The following is a 22,139-nucleotide window of genomic DNA, read 5'->3' as shown; positions in this document are numbered from 1 at the left end:
TATGTGTTCAAAGCATCTGTTTCTAATCTGTCAGGACATCGCGTCTGTTTCTAATCTGTGTCAGGACATCGCATCTGTTTCTAATCTGTCAGGACATCGCGTCTGTTTCTAATCTGTGTCAGGACATCGCCATCTGTTTCTAATCTGTGTCAGGACATCGCGTCTGTTTCTAATCTGTGTCAGGACATCGCGTCTGTTTCTAATCTGTGTCAGGACATCGCGTCTGTTTCTAATCTGTGTCAGGACATCGCGTCTGTTTCTAATCTGTGTCAGGACATCGCTGTCTGTTTCTAATCTGTGTCAGGACATCGCGTCTGTTTCTAATCTGTGTCAGGACATCGCGTCTGTTTCTAATCTGTGTCAGGACATCGCGTCTGTTTCTAATCTGTGTCAGGACATCGCGTCTGTTTCTAATCTGTGTCAGGACATCGCGTCTGTTTCTAATCTGTGTCCGGACATCGCGTCTGTTTCTAATCTGTTTCAGGACATCGCGTCTGTTTCTAATCTGTGTCAGGACATCGCGTCTGTTTCTAATCTGTGTCAGGACATCGCCGTCTGTTTCTAATCTGTGTCAGGACATCGCCGTCAAGTGTCACATTCAACCTTTATCAAAGTCAGACAGTCACTGTCAGGGTGAACCTGTATTAGAGACAGTCCGATGACAGTCCGAACCACTCTCTCTATAGAGGACAGAACCACTTTCTATAGAGGACAGAACCACTCTTTATAGAGGACAGAACCACTCTCTCTATAGAGGACAGAACGACTCTCTTTATAGAGGACAGAACCACTCTCTCTATAGAGGACAGAACCACTCTCTATAGAGGACAGAACCACTTTCTATAGAGGACAGAACCACTCTCTCTATAGAGGACAGAACCACTCTTCTATAGAGGACAGAACCACTTTCTTTATAGAAGACAGAACCACTCTCTCTATAGAGGACAGAACCACTATCTTTATAGAAGACAGAACCACTCTCTATAGAGGACAGAACCACTTTCTATAGAGGACAGAACCACTCTCTCTATAGAGGACAGAACCACTCTCTCTATAGAGGACAGAACCACTCTCTTTATAGAGGACAGAACCACTCTCTCTATAGAGGACAGAACCACTATCTTTATAGAAGACAGAACCACTCTCTATAGAGGACAGAACCACTCTCTTTATAGAAGACAGAACCACTCTCTATATAGAAGACAGAACCACTCTCTATAGAAGACAGATCCACTCTATAGAGGACAGATCCACTCTCTATAGAGGACAGATCCACTCTCTATAGAGGACAGATCCACTCTCTATAGAGGACAGAACCACTCTCTTTATAGAGGACAGATCCACTCTCTATAGAGGACAGAACCAGTCTCTCAGCCAGAGAGAGAGATGTAAAACACCCTACATCAAAAAGTTAAAACATCGTTATTGCAGTGTGCTTTGAACACCCTATAATGTCATTGGCAACCAGTCAATCAATATAATGAAGGGAAAATTAAAGACCATAATGTTCAATTTATGTCACGTTAGATCAGGGATTGGCAACTTTGATAGGGTGGGGGGCCGCAATAAAAAGCTGACCTCTACATACCCACATCCAAATATAATATTAAGTGGGGGGAAACAGGGCGCCTCCCCGCCTTGCAAGCAAAGTCATTTAGCGGCCCCCCTCTTGACAGGGGGGAGACAAAAATTACTCAGTTAACTTCCTGCAATTCTACACATTTTGCGAGAGTGACTAACAAAATCAAGCCCCCCCCCCCAGTCATTCGACCTTGATTACTCCCGAGTTTAGATAGCTGGCTGCTAGACTAATTTATCACTCCCTGACATGGGCTAATTGAGTGACTGTCAGTGATATAACAAGAGAAAAACTGCTGATGCACAATCCACATATCGAAATGTAACCTTGTGCATCCTACTATTCTACCTAGCAACAGTAAGCTGAGACCCTGACTGGGTAGAATGAAAAAACAATATATATAATTGTTTTTCATTTTTTGGGGTCTTTGGAAATGAATCTGTGGGCGCAGTCCACAGGCCGCCAGTTACCCATCGTTAGATGGCGGGCTGACCTTCATGCCCAGGTCTCCCTTGGTAAAAAAAAGAGTTCCTCTGACCTCAACTGGACCTTCTGGTTAAGTAAAAGGTCAAAGAGGAAATATGAGATTGATAAATCCATTTTTGTTTACCAAAACATTTATGTATGGCGGGGTGCCCACTTTGTTGTTGGTAGAATCTCATATTGCGCCTTTAAAATGAAGAACAAATCATTAAAAATAAACACACAGTACCTCGTAGGTACTTGTGATCCCCGATCTGTAGAACACTGGCACAAACAGTTCAGCTGTAGCGATGACCACGAAGGTGTAGGCCACGCCGAAGAGGACGAACGATCCCCCAAAACGGTAGACATCGGAGGGTGCCCCGAGCACGGTGACAGCAGACATAAAGCTGGCAGTGAGGGACAGAGCCACGGGACCGCAGGTCATCTGACGACCCCCTACCAGGAACTCCGATGAGGGGTTCTTCCTCTCCTTCACCGCGAAGAACACCCCTATTCCTGAGGAGACCACGAACAGACATGCGAATACGACATAGTCCCACGATACAAAGGTCCCCAGTTGTTCATCATCCATGCCGGTTATAGGAGATGGTTGTGGTCAGAGGGCCACAATGGACATACGTTGTAGAATAATGGTCTGGAGCAATTATTTCTAAATTGACAAATAAATAAAATAAAATTTTAAAAATACTTTTTTTCTCTTTCTCTCTCTCTTTCTCTCTCTCTCTCTCTCTCTTTCTGATCCGTTCTCTAAAGATGTTGTTGGTACTTATCAAGAGTTGATGATACAGGAAGTTTGTCAAATTTGCTGATGAAGTGTGTCACCCGCGGTGGTTAATCACATCAATCATTAACTTCTCCCTGTCTATCCACATGCTGAGACAGTCAATGTGATTTACTTGTTAACATAACAAACCCCTGTTCTGTCTTTGTCAGTGACACACATCTCTCACAGCACACGTATAGGAGTGCTATTGTTTACCAGTTACTGAGACCCTGTCACCTTTAATTAATTATTAATGTTCCTAAAAAAATACATACCCTTTGTCAACATGTTTCTCACTGACTAATATATTACGGATCTTGGCTGAGAAACTGCTGAGAGACACAGTATTTCTGAAAGTAGGAGTGAGAGTAGACTGGGTTGACATGTGACCAGGAAGTAGGAAGCAGAATGTTTAAGTGGCGAAACAACCCTTCTGTGTTTTTATATATTTTTTTACGTGTTTTATTCTGGAACCACAGCATTAGTGCTGTTCTTAACACACTATGTTGGCTGGATTTAGTCATCTCCTGCAGCTAGCTTGTTAGCAGGCTAGCCCCGGCTAGTTCCAACTAGTCATCTCCTGCAGCTAGCTTGTTAGCAGGCTAGCCCCGGCTAGTTCCAACTAGTCATCTCCTGCAGCTAGCTAGTTAGCAGGCTAGCCCCGGCTAATTCCAACTAGTCATCTCCTGCAGCTAGCTTGTTAGCAGGCTAGCCCCGGCTAGTTCCAACTAGTCATCTCCTGCAGCTATCTTGTTAGCAAGCTAGCCCCGGCTAGTTCCAAATAGTCATCTCCTGCAGCTAGCTAGTTAGCAGGCTAGTTCCAACTAGTCATCTCCTGCAGCTAGCTAGTTAGCAGGCTAGTTCCAACTAGTCATCTCCTGCAGCTAGCTAGTTAGCAGGCTAGCCCCGGCTAGTTCCAACTAGTCATCTCCTGCAGCTAGCTAGTTAGCAGGCTAGTTCCAACTAGTCATCTCCTGCAGCTAGCTAGTTAGCAGGCTAGCCCCTGCTAGTTCCAACTAGTCATCTCCTGCAGCTAGCTTGTTAGCAGGCTAGCCCCGGCTAATTCCAACTAGTCATCTCCTGCAGCTAGCTAGTTAGCAGGCTAGCCCCGGCTAGTTCCAACTAGTCATCTCCTGCAGCTAGCTAGTTAGCAGGCTAGCCCCGGCTAATTCCAACTAGTCATCTCCTGCAGCTAGCTTGTTAGCAGGCTAGCCCCGGCTAGTTCCAACTAGTCATCTCCTGCAGCTAGCTTGTTAGCAAGCTAGCCCCGGCTAGTTCCAAATAGTCATCTCCTGCAGCTAGCTAGTTAGCAGGCTAGTTCCAACTAGTCATCTCCTGCAGCTAGCTAGTTAGCAGGCTAGTTCCAACTAGTCATCTCCTGCAGCTAGCTAGTTAGCAGGCTAGCCCCGGCTAGTTCCAACTAGTCATCTCCTGCAGCTAGCTAGTTAGCAGGCTAGTTCCAACTAGTCATCTCCTGCAGCTAGCTAGCCCCGGCTAGTTCCAAATAGTCATCTCCTGCAGCTAGCTAGTTAGCAGGCTAGCCCCGGCTAGTTCCAAATAGTCATCTCCTGCAGCTAGCTAGTTAGCAGGCTAGTTCCAACTAGTCATCTCCTGCAGCTAGCTAGTTAGCAGGCTAGCCCCGGCTAGTTCCAACTAGTCATCTCCTGCAGCTAGCTAGTTAGCAGGCTAGTTCCAACTAGTCATCTCCTGCAGCTAGCTAGTTAGCAGGCTAGTTCCAACTAGTCATCTCCTGCAGCTAGCTTGTTAGCAGGCTAGCCCCGGCTAGTTCCAACTAGTCATCTCCTGCAGCTAGCTTGTTAGCAAGCTAGCCCCGGCTAGTTCCAAATAGTCATCTCCTGCAGCTAGCTAGTTAGCAGGCTAGCCCCGGCTAGTTCCAACTAGTCATCTCCTGCAGCTAGCTAGTTAGCAGGCTAGTTCCAACTAGTCATCTCCTGCAGCTAGCTAGTTAGCAGGCTAGTTCCAACTAGTCATCTCCTGCAGCTAGCTTGTTAGCAGGCTAGCCCCGGCTAGTTCCAACTAGTCATCTCCTGCAGCTAGCTTGTTAGCAAGCTAGCCCCGGCTAGTTCCAACTAGTCATCTCCTGCAGCTAGCTAGTTAGCAGGCTAGCCCCGGCTAGTTCCAACTAGTCATCTCCTGCAGCTCAGGCTAGTTCCAACTAGTCATCTCCTGCAGCTAGCTAGTTAGCAGGCTAGCCCCGGCTAGTTCCAACTAGTCATCTCCTGCAGCTAGCTAGTTAGCAGGCTAGTTCCAACTAGTCATCTCCTGCAGCTAGCTAGTTAGCAGGCTAGCCCCGGCTAGTTCCAACTAGTCATCTCCTGCAGCTAGCTAGTTAGCAGGCTAGTTCCAACTAGTCATCTCCTGCAGCTAGCTAGTTAGCAGGCTAGTTCCAACTAGTCATCTCCTGCAGCTAGCTAGTTAGCAGGCTAGCCCCGGCTAGTTCCAACTAGTCATCTCCTGCAGCTAGCTAGTTAGCAGGCTAGTTCCAACTAGTCATCTCCTGCAGCTAGCTAGTTAGCAGGCTAGTTCCAACTAGTCATCTCCTGCAGCTAGCTAGTTAGCAGGCTAGTTCCAACTAGCTAGGTCATCTGTCTGTCACCGACAAAGCTTATCTAACGGTGTGGTTGGCTCTTGTAGCACTTGTTTCTGGGAGTTTAAGCATGTCGGATTTTCTCGGATTTGGAGTGGGATCCGGAGACGGACGATAAAAAGAAATATGAGACCTGTTCAATGGAGTGAAAGACGAATCATTTATTGACTTATACACTTGTGAAAGCTGTTACCGGCTCGTTGCCACAACAGACCGGATCATTAACCTACTAAAGAGGAAAACAGGGTCCTTTTTAGAACGTCTCGCTCTGGCTAAGAATGTCATGTTTTGTCTTATATTGTCTTGTCATTTTGCTTTTCCTTCTGTTCGTTTTCCCCCTGCTGGTCTTTTTAGGTTCGTTCCCCTTTTTCTCTCTCCCTTCCTCTCTCTCTTCTCTCTATCGTTCCGTTCCTGCTCCCAGCTGTTCCTATTCCCCTAATCAATCATTTAGTCTTCCCACACCTGTTCCCTATCTTTTCCCCTGATTAGAGTCCCTATTTCTTCCCTTGTTTTCCGTTCCTGTCCTGTCGGATCCTTGTCTATTGTTCACCGTGCTGTGTCTGTGTATCGCCCTGTCGTGTCGTGTTTCCCTCAGATGCTGCGTGGTGAGCAGGTGTCTGAGTCTGCTACGTTCACGTGCCTTCCCGAGGCAACCTGCAGTTCATGATCGAGTCTCCAGTCTGTTCTCATCATTACGAGTGGAATTATGCTTTATGATTGTAGATTTCCTTTACTGGATTAAAGACTCTGTTTTCGCCAAGTCGCTTTTGGGTCCTCATTCACCTGCATAACAAAGAAGACTTCCAGACTGCGTGCTGTGTTTTGCCACAACAATTCTAAACGACAGAGGGGGGAAATTCAGGATGCTGCTCTCCTGTACCTCTGGACCCTCCGGTTTAACACATCCCTCCGATGAGAACTGTAGGACTACTGAGTCTTGCTCTACTCCATGGGATACAAAGTGGGATCAAGTTAGAAGTAAGAGAGGAGGAACATTCCAACGTATCCTCCCTCTGCCCTCCAGACCTGCGGCTCTCTAGCAGCTCCCTTGACTTCCCCCGGGGCCCTCTGACAAGACCCCACGCCCGCTCCTGCTGTCCTTCCCACTCCACCTCAACACCCCCCATGGCACATGGCACAGTCTCAGAACGGGCCTCTCTTCGTCCTCCAGTGGTGGTTGTTCTAGAAAGTTCCATAGTTAAGGATGTGGTGGTCGTGGAAGCAAGGACCCACTGCTTCCCTGGAGCCCGTGTCCAGAACATAGATCACCGGGTCCCCTGCTGTGACGAGGGAAGCACCCCGTATGTTCACAGTAGTCATTAATGTTGGTACAAATTAACAGCAATATTCGTAAATCGGAGCGATTAAAATCTGACTTCAGAGTGCTCGTAGACAAACTAAAAGGAGACGGACAAGTGGGTTCTCATTTCAGGGCCTCAACCAACAATCGGTCGTGGAACGGAACACTTTAGTCTTCTCCTCTGGCTCCACTAGCGGCTTAAAGGGGAACGGAACACTTTAGTCTTCTCCTCTGGCTCCACTAGCGGCTTAAAGGGGAATGGAACACTTTAGTCTTCTCCTCTGGCTCCACTAGCGGCTTAAGGGGGAATGGAACACTTTATTCTTCTCCTCTGGCTCCACTAGCGGCTTAAAGGGGAACGGAACACTTTAGTCTTCTCCTCTGGCTCCACTAGCGGCTTAAGGGGGAATGGAACACTTTATTCTTCTCCTCTGGCTCCACTAGCGGCTTAAAGGGGAACGGAACACTTTAGTCTTCTCCTCTGGCTCCACTAGCGGCTTAAAGGGGAACGGAACACTTTAGTCTTCTCCTCTGGCTCCACTAGCGGCTTAAAGGGGAACGGAACACTTTAGTCTTCTCCTCTGGCTCCACTAGCGGCTTAAAGGGGAATGGAACACTTTAGTCTTCTCCTCTGGCTCCACTAGCGGCTTAAAGGGGAATGGAACACTTTAGTCTTCTCCTCTGGCTCCACTAGCGGCTTAAAGGGGAATGGAACACTTTAGTCTTCTCCTCTGGCTCCACTAGCGGCTTAAATCCTACTTCTCCCCAATGGATTTGGAGTACATTGACAATTTTGACCACTTTTGGGAAATGCCCCAGTTTTACAAGAGGGATGGTTTGCATCCAAATATGACAGGGCCAAAATGTATATCAGGGCCTCTTACATTATAACACATTGACTCAAAATCAGCCTAACACTGGCTCAGGTAGTTCTTCCCAGTCAGCCTAACACTGGCTCAGGTAGTTCTTCCCAGTCAGCCTAACACTGGCTCAGGTAGTTCTTCCCAGTCAGCCTAACACTGGCTCAGGTAGTTCTTCCCAGTCAGCCTAACACTGGTTCAGGTAGTTCTTCCCAGTCAGCCTAACACTGGCTCAGGTAGTTCTTCCCAGTCAGCCTAACACTGGTTCAGGTAGTTCTTCCCAGTCAGCCTGACACTGGTTCAGGTAGTTCTTCCCAGTCAGCCTGACACTGGCTCAGGTAGTTCTTCCCATTCCCACTTTTTCACAGCGTTATCATACTTCTACAGATATTCCCAGGGGTATCGTCAGTACTAATCTTGTACTGCTACATATAACCAAACTCCCAGGGATATTGTCAGTTATAATCATCTAACCATAAAGTGAAATTCCACTGTTAGCTCTGTTACTGCTAGCCCAATTGGGGAAGCCCACTGTGGTAAAATGATAGTGCTATTAAATCAAATAAATATGCATACCACTGCTGTTTTCAAATCACATAGCGAGCTTGGGCTAGAAGACAGCGTTCCCGAAAGAGATTATTGTGGTCCAGTCAACATTTGAGATCAAGTGTGGTCTCATTGAAAAAGAGAGGCTGCCTACGCATGGCCATAGAATCACGTGGCAGTTATCTTTCCAAGGAAATGAACTTAGATATGATTGGACTATAGTTTGCTACAGAGTCTGTAAATAACGAGAGTCGAGGTGCAATTACAACGTGGTCTCCTTGAAAAAGAAAAGGTGCAAATTGAGCATCTGCTGACATGGTGAGCCAGCATCGGCTGACATGGTGAGCCAGCATCGGCTGACATGTTGAGCCAGCATCGGCTGACATGGTGAGCCAGCATCGGCTGACATGGTGAGCCAGCAGCGGATAACATGTTGAGCCAGCATCAGCTGACAAGGTGAGCCAGCATAAGCTAACATGGTGAGCCAGCATCGGCTGACATGGTGAGCCATCATCGGCTGACATGGTGAGCCAGCAGCGGATAACATGTTGAGCCAGCATCGGCTGACAAGGTGAGCCAGCATAAGCTAACATGGTGAGCCAGCATCGGCTGACATGGTGAGCCATCATCGGCTGAGATGTTGAGCCAGCATCGGCTGACATGGTGAGCCAGCATCGGCTGACATGGTGAGCCAGCATCGGCTGACATGGTGAGCCAGCATCGGCTAACATGGTGAGCCAGCATCGGCTGACATGGTGAGCCAGCATCGGCTGACATGGTGAACCAGCATCGGCTGACATGGTCAGCCAGCATCGGCTGACATGGTGAGCCAGCATCGGCTGACATGGTGAGCCAGCATCGGCTAACATGGTGAGCCAGCATCGGCTGACATGTTGAGCCAGCATCGGCTGACATGGTGAGCCAGCATCGGCTGACATGGTGAGCCAGCATCGGCTGACATGGTGAACCAGCATCGGCTGACATGGTCAGCCAGCATCGGCTGACATGGTGAGCCAGCATCGGCTGACATGGTGAGCCAGCATCGGATAACATGTTGAGCCAGCATCGGCTGACAAGGTGAGCCAGCATCAGCTAACATGGTGAGCCAGCATCGGCTGACATGGTGAGCCATCATCGGCTGAGATGTTGAGCCAGCATCGGCTGACATAGTGAGCCAGCATCGGCTGACATGGTGAGCCAGCATCGGCTGACATGGTGAGCCAGCATCGGCTGACATTTTGAGCCAGCATCGGCTGACATGGTGAGCCAGCATCGGCTGACATGGTAGCCAGCATCGGCTAACATGGTGAGCCAGCATCGGCTGACATGTTGAGCCAGCATCGGCTGACATGGTGAGCCAGCATCGGATAACATGTTGAGCCAGCATCGGCTGACATGGTGAGCCAGCATCGGCTAACATGGTGAGCCAGCATCGGCTAACATGGTGAGCCAGCATAGGCTGACTCTTCTACTGCATGGCAAGCGGTACCGGAGTGCCAAGTCTAGGACAAAAAGGCTTCTCAACAGTTTTTACCCCCAAGCAATCACTATTTGCATTGTGTGCCCCCCCAACCCCTCTTTTATGCTGCTGCTACACTCTGTTTATCATATATGCATAGTCACTTTAAGTATACATTCATGTACATACTACCTCAATTGGCCCGACCAACCAGTGCTCCCACAGATTGTCTAACCGGGCTATCTGCATTGTGTCCCACCACCCACCAACCCCTCTTTTACACTGCTGCTACTCTCTGTTCATCATATATGCATAGTCACTTTAACCATATCTACATGTACATACTACCTCAATCAGCCCGACTAACCGATGTCTGTATGTAGCCTCGCTACTTTTATAGCCTCGCTACTGTTATTTTTCACTGTCTTTTTAAAAAGATCGCTACTGTATATAGCCTGTCTTTTTACTGTTGTTTTTATTTATTTACTTACCTATTGTTCACCTAATACCTTTTTTGCACTGTTGGTTAGAGCCTGTAAGTAAGCGTTTCCCTGTGAGGTATTACCTGTTGTATTCAGCGCACGTGACAAATAAACGTTGATTTGATTGCGTGCCTATGAAATGGGGTAATCTGCTTGCTCAGTGACACTCACAGAACACAACTTTGCAGAGTTTTAACAATTATTAGCGTCTTAGCTCTTATTGTGACCCTCCGCCCACCTCACTTCCCTTCACCGAATGGGATTCCGTTCTTTCATCGCCCCCAACGAAGGATCACGGTCGTTTGAGACTGAACATCGGTGTATTGACCAACTATGGTTTGCAAGCCCTGCCGAAGGACCCTATCATGCAGAATAGGTGGTTGGTGTCCATTGGTCCCCATACTGGTATCTAGACTATAGACTGATCGTTGGTCCCCAGTGAGCATACTGGTATCTAGACTATAGACTGATCGTGGTCCCCAGTGAGCATACTGGTATCTAGACTATAGACGATCGTTGGTCCCCAGTGAGCATACTGGTAGCAAGAGCATACTGGTATAGACTGATCGTTGGTCCCAGTGAGCATACTGGTATCGAGACTGCTGATCGTTGGTCCCCAGTGAGCATACTAGTACAAGACTATAGACTGATCGTTGGTCCCAGTGAGCATACTGGTAGCTAGACTATAGACTGATCGTAGTGAGACTGATCTGTAGACTGATCGTCCCCAGTGAGCATACTGGTATCTAGACAATAGACTGATCGTTGAGCATACTGGTAGCTAGACTGGTCCCAGTGAGCATACTGGTAGCTAGACTATAGACTGATCGTTGGTCCCAGTGAGCATACTGGTAGCTAGACTATAGACTGATCGTTTGTCCCAGTGAGCATACTGGTATCTAGACTATAGACTGATCGTTGGTCCCAGTGAGCATACTGGTATCGAGACTATAGACTGATCGTTGGTCCCAGTGAGCATACTGGTATCTAGACTATAGGCGGATCGTTGGTCCCAGTGAGCATACTGGTATCTAGACTATAGACTGATCGTTGGTCCCCAGTGAGCATACTGGTATCGAGACTATAGACTGATCGTTGGTCCCCAGTGAGCATACTGGTAGCAAGACTATAGACTGATCGTTGGTCCCAGTGAGCATACTGGTATCTAGACTATAGACTGATCGTTGGTCCCCAGTGAGCATACTGGTATCTAGACTATAGACTGATCGTTGGTCCCAGTGAGCATACTGGTAGCTAGACTATAGACTGATCGTTGGTCCCCAGTGAGCATACTGGTATCTAGACTATAGACTGATCGTTGGTCCCCAGTGAGCATACTGGTATCTAGACTATAGACTGATCGTTGGTCCCAGTGAGCATACTGGTATCGAGACTGTAGACTGATCGTTGGTCCCCAGTGAGCATACTGGTATCTAGACTATAGACTGATTGTTGGTCCCCAGTGAGCATACTGGTATCTAGACTATAGACTGATCATTGGTCCCCAGTGAGCATACTGGTAGCTAGAACATAGACTGATCATTGGTCCCCAGTGAGCATACTGGTATCTAGACTATAGACTGATCGTTGGTCCCCAGTGAGCATACTGGTATCTAGACTATAGACTGATCGTTGGTCCCCAGTGAGCATACTGGTAGCTAGAACATAGACTGATCGTTGGTCCCCAGTGAGCATACTGGTATCTAGACTATAGACTGATCGTTGGTCCCCAGTGAGCATACTGGTAGCTAGACAATAGACTGATCGTTGGTCCCAGTGAGCATACTGGTATCTAGAACATAGACTGATCGTTGGTCCCCAGTGAGCATACTGGTAGCTAGACAATAGACTGATTGTTGGTCCCAGTGAGCATACTGGTAGCTAGACTATAGACTGATCGTTGGTCCCAGTGAGCATACTGGTATCGAGACTATAGACTGATCGTTGGTCCCAGTGAGCATACTGGTATCTAGACTATAGGCGGATCGTTGGTCCCAGTGAGCATACTGGTATCTAGACTATAGACTGATCGTTGGTCCCAGTGAGCATACTGGTATCGAGACTGTAGACTGATCGTTGGTCCCCAGTGAGCATACTGGTATCTAGACTATAGACTGATCGTTGGTCCCCAGTGAGCATACTGGTAGCTAGAACATAGACTGATCGTTGGTCCCCAGTGAGCATACTGGTAGCTAGACAATAGACTGATCGTTGGTCCCAGTGAGCATACTGGTAGCTAGACAATAGACTGATCGTTGGTCCCAGTGAGCATACTGGTAGCTAGACAATAGACTGATCGTTGGTCCCAGTGAGCATACTGGTAGCTAGACAATAGACTGATCGTTGGTCCCAGTGAGCATACTGGTAGCTAGAACATAGACTGATGTGAGATGTAGGTATTAGTCTGAAGAAGAAATAGAAAGGAAATTCACGAGCACCACAACGCGTACCTCCCCCATGCTCTACCAAGGTTCTCCAGCACACAGCTTTGACCTACTACAGCAGCTATGTTGGCCTATTGTATTTCAAACTATGTGCAGGTTGCTTAGGAGTCAAACATTTTCAAACAGCCTCATTCATACTCTTAGAGGAGCTGCTCCCACAATAATGTGATTTGTATCGCATACAAGTTAAAGAATTGGATTGTTCACACACCACACTGACACTATTCCACTACCTGCTGACACTATTCCACTACCTGCTGACACTATTCCACTACCTGCTGACACTATTCCACTACCTGCTGACACTATTCCACACCATGCTGACACCATTACACACCATGCTGACACTATTCCACACCATGCTGACACCATTCCACACCACACTGACACTATTCCACACCATGCTGACACTATTCCACTACCTGCTGACACTATTCCACTACCTGCTGACACTATTCCACTACCTGCTGACACTATTCCACTACCTGCTGACACTATTCTACACCACACTGACACTATTCCACACCATGCTGACACTATTCCACACCATGCTGACACTATTCCACTACCTGCTGACACTATTCCACTACCTGCTGACACTAATTCCACTACCTGCTGACACTATTCCACTACCTGCTGACACTATTCTACACCACACTGACACTATTCCACACCACACTGACACTATTCCACACCATGCTGACACTATTCCACACCATGCTGACACTATTCCACTACCTGCTGACACTATTCCACTACCTGCTGACACTATTCCACTACCTGCTGACACTATTCTACACCACACTGACACTATTCCACACCACACTGACACTATTCCACACCATGCTGACACTATTCCACACCATGCTGACACTATTCCACTACCTGCTGACACTATTCCACTACCTGCTGACACTATTCCACTACCTGCTGACACTATTCCACTACCTGCTGACACTATTCTACACCACACTGACACTATTCCACACCACACTGACACTATTCCACACCATGCTGACACTATTCCACACCATGCTGACACTAATCCACTACCTGCTGACACTATTCCACTACCTGCTGACACTATTCCACTACCTGCTGCCACTATTCCACTACCTGCTGACACTATTCCACACCATGTTGACACTATTCCACTACCTGCTGACACTATTCCACTACCTGCTGACACTATTCCACTACCTGCTGACACTATTCCACTACCTGCTGACACTATTCCACTACCTGCTGCCACTATTCCACTACCTGCTGACACTATTCCACTACCTGCTGCCACTATTCCACTACCTGCTGACACTATTCTACACCACACTGACACTATTCCACACCATGCTGACACTATTCCACTACCTTCTGCCACTATTCCACTACCTGCTGACACTATTCTACACCACACTGACACTATTCCACACCATGTTGACACTATTCCACTACCTGCTGACACTATTCCACTACCTGCTGACACTATTCCACACCACACTGACACTATTCCACTACCTGCTGACACTATTCCACACCACACTGACACTATTCCACTACCTGCTGACACTATTCCACACCATGCTGACACTATTCCACTACCTGCTGACACCATTCCACACCACACTGACACTATTCCACACCACACTGACACTATTCCACTACCTGCTGACACTATTCCACACCATGCTGACACTATTCCACTACCTGCTGACACTATTCCACTACCTGCTGACACCATTCCACACCACACTGACACTATTCCACACCACACTGACACTATTCCACACCATGCTGACACCATTCCACACCATGCTGACACCATTCCACACCATGCTGACACTATTCCACACCATGCTGACACTATTCCACTACCTGCTGACACTATTCCACTACCTTCTGCCACTATTCCACTACCTGCTGACACTATTCTACACCACACTGACACTATTCCACACCATGTTGACACTATTCCACTACCTGCTGACACCATTCCACACCACACTGACACTATTCCACACCACACTGACACTATTCCACTACCTGCTGACACTATTCCACACCACACTGACACTATTCCACTACCTGCTGACACTATTCCACACCATGCTGACACTATTCCACTACCTGCTGACACCATTCCACACCACACTGACACTATTCCACACCACACTGACACTATTCCACTACCTGCTGACACTATTCCACACCATGCTGACACTATTCCACTACCTGCTGACACTATTCCACTACCTGCTGACACCATTCCACACCACACTGACACTATTCCACACCACACTGACACTATTCCACACCATGCTGACACCATTCCACACCATGCTGACACCATTCCACACCATGCTGACACTATTCCACACCATGCTGACACTATTCCACTACCTGCTGACACTATTCCACACCATGCTGACACTATTCCACACCATGCTGACACTATTCCACACCATGCTGACACTATTCCACACCATGCTGACACTATTCCACACCATGCTGACACTATTCCACACCATGCTGACACTATTCCACACCATGCTGACACTATTCCACACCATGCTGACACTATTCCACACCATGCTGACACTATTCCACACCCTGCTGACACTATTCCACACCATGCTGACACTATTCCACACCATGCTGACACCATTCCACACCATGCTGACATCATTCCACACCATGCTGACATCATTCCACACCATGCTGACACTATTCCACACCATGCTGACACTATTCCACACCATGCTGACACCATTCCACACCATGCTGACACTATTCCACACCATGCTGACACTATTCCACACCATGCTGACACTATTCCACACCATGCTGACACTATTCCACACCATGCTGACACTATTCCACACCATGCTGACACTATTCCACACCATGCTGACACCATTCCACACCATGCTGACATCATTCCACACCATGCTGACACCATTCCACACCATGCTGACACTATTCCACACCATGCTGACACTATTCCACACCATGCTGACACTATTCCACACCATGCTGACACCATTCCACACCATGCTGACATCATTCCACACCATGCTGACACTATTCGGCTTCAGACTAATGCCTATTTCTGACTTAAAACATTGGGGTTTTTTTGTTTTTAATTTAATTTCCATGCTTTTTTTACACTGGATGATGAATTTCTGCTAAAAGGTTCATTATACAACATTTCCACATGCAAATCATGATTTATTTGAGCAACCAAAAGGCTGTCATTGGCAGTGCTATTCTGTTTTGAACTAACTGTTAAAGTATTCCGTCTCTGACGAAAGGTCTGGACCCTAATGGCACAGGCGATGGATTGCTGGTTTAAACCCCTCGTCTGCTTGCTAGTTGCTCATAGCTCAAAACAAACGATTTTAAAGTACGTACAGTATTTACCATGAATAGCCAAAATAAATTGTCTGCACTTTTCAGAATGTGAATATCTCAATTGATTGTGACAGTCTGACATTGTAAAAAATATTCCTCAATTCCCATTGAAAGCAAAGTAAAACGTCATTGACTTTTAAAAGTTGGAAAACTCAGCCATAGATAACGTCACGAAAAAAAAGATGTTCGCGCTTCAATGGAGCCAGAAGTCAGTGTGTTGTTATGATTCTGGATGGCCAGATACAGTCGCAACAATGACAAGAAACTGCCAAGTGGGGTATCGTAAGTGACTGGTTTCATCTTGTGCTTGATATCATCTTGTTCTTGGTTTCGTCTTGTTCTTCATGTCAATGTTAATATGGCTAAAAATTCGCTTGCCAGCTAATCAACAACTGTATCGATGTATTTTAAAAGACAATAAGTGCTCTTTGTGTACATTTATTTATGTTTTCATTAAACATTGAAGATGAAATATAGTTTACATCAGCAATCTAAGCCAAACCCATTTGTTTTTCCCAATAGTTGCACATGCGTCGATTTTCTTGCTGAACAACCAACCCGTCTATAGGGAATTAAGAAAGATATCCCCGTGTACACTAAGAGCCACATCTTGCGCCTTTCACAGCTTGTTGTAGTTATGCATCCTATACATTAATATAATCCTGGTCTGGGGTGGTGGGGGTTATATTTCAAAAACATTCACTGTGATTGATACTGTACCGACCCGCACAGACAGCTGTGTGTTATGTGTTTAGGCTAGGAGGTGGTTGTGTTGTACTGACCAGTGCCCGGTGTTCGCGGGGTCCGACATGTCAATCAACCTGCTATCTGCCAATCACGGGAATGTCTGGAATGTTCTGATGCCGGGCATCCTGGTGGTTGGCGGAGTGGCGTGGAGGGGGGTTGGGCAGGGGGGTGGAGCATTGGAAGTTAAGACCAGGTTCAGCCTTTGTTCTCTCTCTCTTACGTCTGGGTTTCACAAGAGAAGGTCACGATTGGCTTGTGTCATCTATTTGGCGTGTGCTACGGCCCAAACAGTAGCCTGTGTAAAGTTGGTTTAATAAACCATCAATTCGCAAACTCAAGCCTCTGTCTGGACAATTGTTCATTTATGATCTAGTCAGGTCATTACAATACTAACACAACAAACGCCTCAGTCTTTGATACTTCATTTTGAAGATTCTATGAGACAGATTATCACTAGTTCTAACTTTGTTAGGGATGTAGTGCTGTTTGAGTCTGACAACTAATTTAGATTTGTGCTTCTTCATCTCTGCCACCTTCATCTGTACTGACAACCCCCCCCCCTTTAGAGCAGGCCACTGGAATGGCCATGCATGGCAGAGTTATTGACAAATATCCAACACGTGGCTTTTTTGTTAGTTTGGCACTTATTGATCAGCATACATTTGGATTAAAATGTTAAACTAGAAACTAGAATACGTAACAAACAGAGTGGACAACGTTTTGTAGACTTTACCCATTGGCAAAGTTTCTCCGAACTGCGTTGTTTAGAAGGAGCGCAAGGGAGAATTGAGTTGTTGCACACGCCCACTTCACAGAGTGGGCGTTCCCTAAATTAACATATGCAAATAAATGCTAGAACACGCCAATAGGATCTCACTAGCTCGTGCTTTACTCTGCCCACCTGCTTGCTTGTTCTGCCCACTATGATTAATTTGCTCCCATTGGTAACGACAGGCTCTGGTCTATCTTGGGTTAGTTATATAAAATCTTTGTCTTACCGACAGATAGAATAATGAGGGTTAGTTATATAAAATCTTTGTCTTACCGACAGATAGAATAATGAGGGTTAGTTATATAAAATTTTTGTCTTACCGACAGATAGAATAATGAGGGTTACTTATATAAAATCTTTGTCTTACCGACAGATAGAATAATGAGGGTTAGTTATATAAATTTTTTGTCTTACCGACAGATAGAATAATGAGGGTTACTTATATAAAATCTTTGTCTTACCGACAGATAGAACAATGAGGGTTAGTTATAAAAAATCTTTGTCTTACCGACAGATAGAATAATGAGGGTTAGTTATATAAAATCTTTGCTGTACCGTAGCTAGTGGTAGAGCATGGCCGTAGCTCAGTTGGTAGAGCATGGCGCTTGTAACGCCAGGGTAGTGGGTTCGATCCCCGGGACCACCCATACGTAGAATGTATGCACACATGACTGTAAGTCGCTTTGGATAAAAGCGTCTGCTAAATGGCATATATATTATATATTATATTATTATATTATTATTATTATTATTATATTATTATTATTATTATATTATTATTATATTATTATTATATTATTAAGCTTGCTTACTAGTGTTGCAAAAGCTCATTACATGCAATTGTAGTGTAGCAGCGTGACAAGTTTGGGGTTGGTTTTGAACTGATGTAGCTAGCTAGCTACAGTATGTTTTGTGGGAAAATGTTAGACTAGCATTTGGATGTGAGCTAGCTAAAGTTAGATCACGTCCAGCTCACGTGAGTTAGCTCAAATTCATTCAGTCTGAAAAGTGACAAGTCTAATGGACACTTTATGGATGCTGGAATCTCATTCTCATCCAAATCCTAGGTATTGAGCTCGGCCTGGGCAAAAAAATGATAAGGACCCTGTTAAAAATCTGGTACTTGGTTCTCAACTTGGTGGTTCATGACGAGAGGCAGGAAGTGTCTTGTGTATCTCTAATCAAGGTGATTTGCTCATTTTAATCGACATCGGTGTCATATTGGCTTAGATATGATCAGCGGAGACCTGTCACTCAGGGCAGAGCCCCACCCACACGTTGCCTGTTTTTTAATACATTAATATGTATCACATATCAGTTTACAAACTATGTAAATATATATATATATATAAAAATGGCTAATATACCACAACTAAGGGCTGTTCTTAGGACGACGCAATGCGGAGTGCCTGGACACAGCCCTTAGCCATGATATGTTGGCAATATATCACAAACCCCCAGAGGTGCCTTATTGCTGTTATAAACTGGTTATCAAGGTAATTAGAGCAGTAAAAACATGTTTTGTCATGCCGGTGGTATATGGTCTGATATACCATGGCTGTCAGCCAATCAGCATTCAGGGCTCAAACCACCCAGCCAATCAGCATTCAGGGCTCAAACCACCCAGCCAATCAGCATTCAGGGCTCGACCACCCAGTTTATAAAATTCATTTGACCCTTGCCATAAAACACCTTTCTTCTGCCTACTTTTTTTCTGCACCTCTTTGTCTACATCAATTTACAATAATAATGTATATGTCCATTTCAAATATTTGTAGTACGATTGTCTGGGGTCTGGTTATGACTGTCTGTGTCTTTTATTAGTGACGGGAGAACTGTAACTTGAGTCGGAATGCAGTGGGCAGGGGCTGCGCGCCACGGTGCGGTGGGTTGGTGCGCTCAATGCGCAGTCGGTCAATAGGCTACACATGTTTTGCGCCTCTCAGAGGACAGCGTCAAACTAAACCGTGACCGTGCTGAAATTAAATAAAAATATAATATATAATGGCTTCTATTCCACTGGTGCTGCTACTTTTAATGTCTTCTTTGGCGCTTTACTGGGCAGTTTATACCGGACCGTTAAAACCGGAAATGTCCAACGGGACTTTTCATCACTTCTTCGTACCGGACGGAGATTATGAGGATAATGATGACCCCGAGCAATGTCAAATGCTTTTTAAATTCGCAGACCGACGTGCGTGTGGTGTCCATCACGATGAAGACAGCGATTCAGTGGTACGTGAAGACTTTATCATCGTGAAGCACCAAATTGAAGACGCCGCAAGGTTGTTGGAAAGCATCGGCATGAGTATTTCACACGACCTGGACGGAGAGGATAGCTATGAGAAGTTTCTCACTGGGGAGATCACTCAGATCTCTGAGGCTTTTACAAGCGTGGAGAAATCTCTCCTGGAGTTGGAGGTCAAGTTTAAACAGAGTCAAGACAACGACCTGAGAGGGGAGAACCAGCTCAATGACTTTGTTCTGAAGCCTATCTATGAAGTTAAGGACGCGCTCAGGGGGACAACGGACATTTCATTGGGACTCAGAGATAAACATGAACTGTTGTCTCTCATTGTTCGCAGTCAAGGCTCAAGGTTGAGTCGCCTCAAGGCAGACTATATCAATGTATAGTATACATGTCAAAAACAATTGTAATTTGTTATTATCTATGTAAAGGAATATATGTTACTCAGAGTGTGTGTGTGTGTGTGTGTGTGTGTGTGTGTGTGTGTGTGTGTGTGTGTGTGTGTGTGTGTGTGTGTGTGTGTGTGTGTGTGTGTGTGTGTGTGTGTGTGTGTGTGTGTGTGTGTGTGTGTGTGTGTGTGTGTGTGTGTGTGTGTGTGTGTGTGTCATAAGACTATGACTCTTTAGCCCAATAAACACCTGGAAAGTTCATTGAGATTGAAAGGTTACTCTGTTCCTAGTCTCTTATCTCGCTCTTTTTCTTCTCTCTCTCTCTCCCTCTACTCCAACTCTCTCTCTCTCTCTCTCTCTCCCTCTACTCCAACTCTCTCTCTCTCTCTCTCTCTCTCTCTCTCCCTCTACTCCAACTCTCTCTCTCTCTCTCTCTCTCTCTCTCTCTCTCTCTCTCTCTCTCTCTCTCTCTCTATTTACTTTCCTAATTGTCTGTGACCCGTTTCTTTCTTCCTAACTTGTAATGGTGTTATTTGGAAATACTTCTAAGGAAAACATCGCAACATTCCTCAGTAAGAGAGGACAGATGGGGAAAAGAGAGGGGAGAGATGAAAAGTGATCCTTAGCTAAATTATTCCTGGGCTATGCTGTGCTTAGTGATCCTAAATGATGCCTGGGCTATGCTGTGCTTAGTGATCCTAAATGATGCCTGGGCTATGCTGTGCTTAGTGATCCTAAATGATGCCTGGGCTATGCTGTGCTTAATGATCCTAAATGATGCCTGGGCTATGCTGTGCTTAATGATCCTAAATGATGCCTGGGCTATGCTGTGCTTAGTGATCCTAAATGATGCCTGGGCTATGCTGTGCTTAGTGATCCTAAATGATGCCTGGGCTATGCTGTGCTTAGTGATCCTAAATGATGCCTGGGCTATACTGTGCTTAGTGATCCTAAATTATCCCTGGGCTATCTGTGCTTAATGATCCTAAATGATGCATGGGCTATGCCGTGCTTAGTGATCCTAAATGATGCCTGGGCTATGCTGTGCTTAGTGATCCTAAATTATCCCTGGGCTATGCTGTTTTTAGTGATCCTAAATGATCCCTGGGCTATGCTGTGCTTAGTGATCCTAAATGATCCCTGGGCTATGCTGTGCTTAGTGATCCTAAATGATGCCTGGGCTATGCTGTGCTTAGTAATCCTAAATTATGCCTGGGCTATGCTGTGCTTAGTGATCCTAAATGATGTATGGCTTGGCTGTCTGTGTTCTAATTTAGCTATTCAGCCTTACTGTATAATGAGGTCTATGTTTTATACCCTTCCTTACGTTATCCCGGAGTCTTACCATTGATTCTACTTTTAATCATGAAACAGACAACATCATTTAAAAAAAAAATGTAATGTTACTGCGCATTTATTAATAAAAACCTAACCATTAATCTCACCTGTGCTCTGACTGGCATGCCATGGGGGAAACCGGTGTTATGAGACAGTTTACCGTATAGGCGGCTTGCTTGAAAATGACTTCATCCAAATGACAGTTGACCATTTTTTTAGTATGGCCTTTAAATGTTTCTTCGTGCGATCAAGGAGTCTAAGAGAAGGGCAAATCAAAGAGCTCTTTGTGTGATGTGTTTTTTTTTCTGTGCAGCTGGTGGTGGTCTGAGGTGTTCCCAGTGGCCTGCTGCTATGCTATACTGCTGGTATGCTATTGGTATGCTACACTGCTGGTATGCTATTGGTATGCTATACTGCTGGTGTGCTATACTGCTGGTATGCTATTGGTATACTATACTGCTGGTGTGTTATACTGCTGTTATGCTATTGGTACCCTATACTGCCGGTATGCTATACTGCTGGTATGCTATACTGCTGGTATGCTATTGGTATGCTATACTGCTGGTATGCTATTTGTATACTATACTGCTGGTATGCTATTGGTATACTATACTGCTGGTATGCTATTGGTATGCTATACTGCTGGTATGCTATTTGTATACTATACTGCTGGTATGCTATTGGTATGCTATACTGCTGGTATGCTATTG

At 45.8% G+C, this 22,139-nt stretch overlaps 2 protein-coding genes across 2 annotated transcripts in view; one reads left to right on the top strand and one right to left on the bottom strand.

Moving 5' to 3' along the window:
* Positions 1-2,818, bottom strand: part of slc5a12 (solute carrier family 5 member 12) — a 24,256-nt gene extending 21,438 nt beyond the window's left edge. The window contains exon 1 of the mRNA XM_046343915.1: positions 2,292-2,818. Coding sequence (XP_046199871.1) covers positions 2,292-2,636 — 345 coding nt within the window. The 5' untranslated portion in view covers positions 2,637-2,818. The remainder of the gene's footprint in view (positions 1-2,291) is intronic.
* A 16,515-nt stretch (positions 2,819-19,333) lies between these two features.
* Positions 19,334-20,451, top strand: LOC124031952 (fin bud initiation factor-like). The gene has a single exon (XM_046343806.1). The coding sequence runs from the start codon at positions 19,459-19,461 to the stop codon at positions 20,086-20,088; it is 630 nt and encodes a 209-aa protein (XP_046199762.1). The 5' UTR covers positions 19,334-19,458; the 3' UTR covers positions 20,089-20,451.
* The last annotated feature ends 1,688 nt before the right edge of the window (positions 20,452-22,139 follow it).

This window comes from Oncorhynchus gorbuscha, linkage group LG01, assembly GCF_021184085.1.
Source record: "Oncorhynchus gorbuscha isolate QuinsamMale2020 ecotype Even-year linkage group LG01, OgorEven_v1.0, whole genome shotgun sequence".
NCBI classification, from domain to species: Eukaryota; Metazoa; Chordata; class Actinopteri; order Salmoniformes; family Salmonidae; genus Oncorhynchus; species Oncorhynchus gorbuscha.
This window is presented reverse-complemented; position numbering and strand designations above follow the sequence as displayed.

Excerpts from the sequence above, each read along its gene's own strand:
- LOC124031952 (XM_046343806.1), top strand. The coding sequence starts at position 19,459 with ATGGCTTCTATTCCACTGGTGCTGCTACTTTTAATGTCTTCTTTGGCG.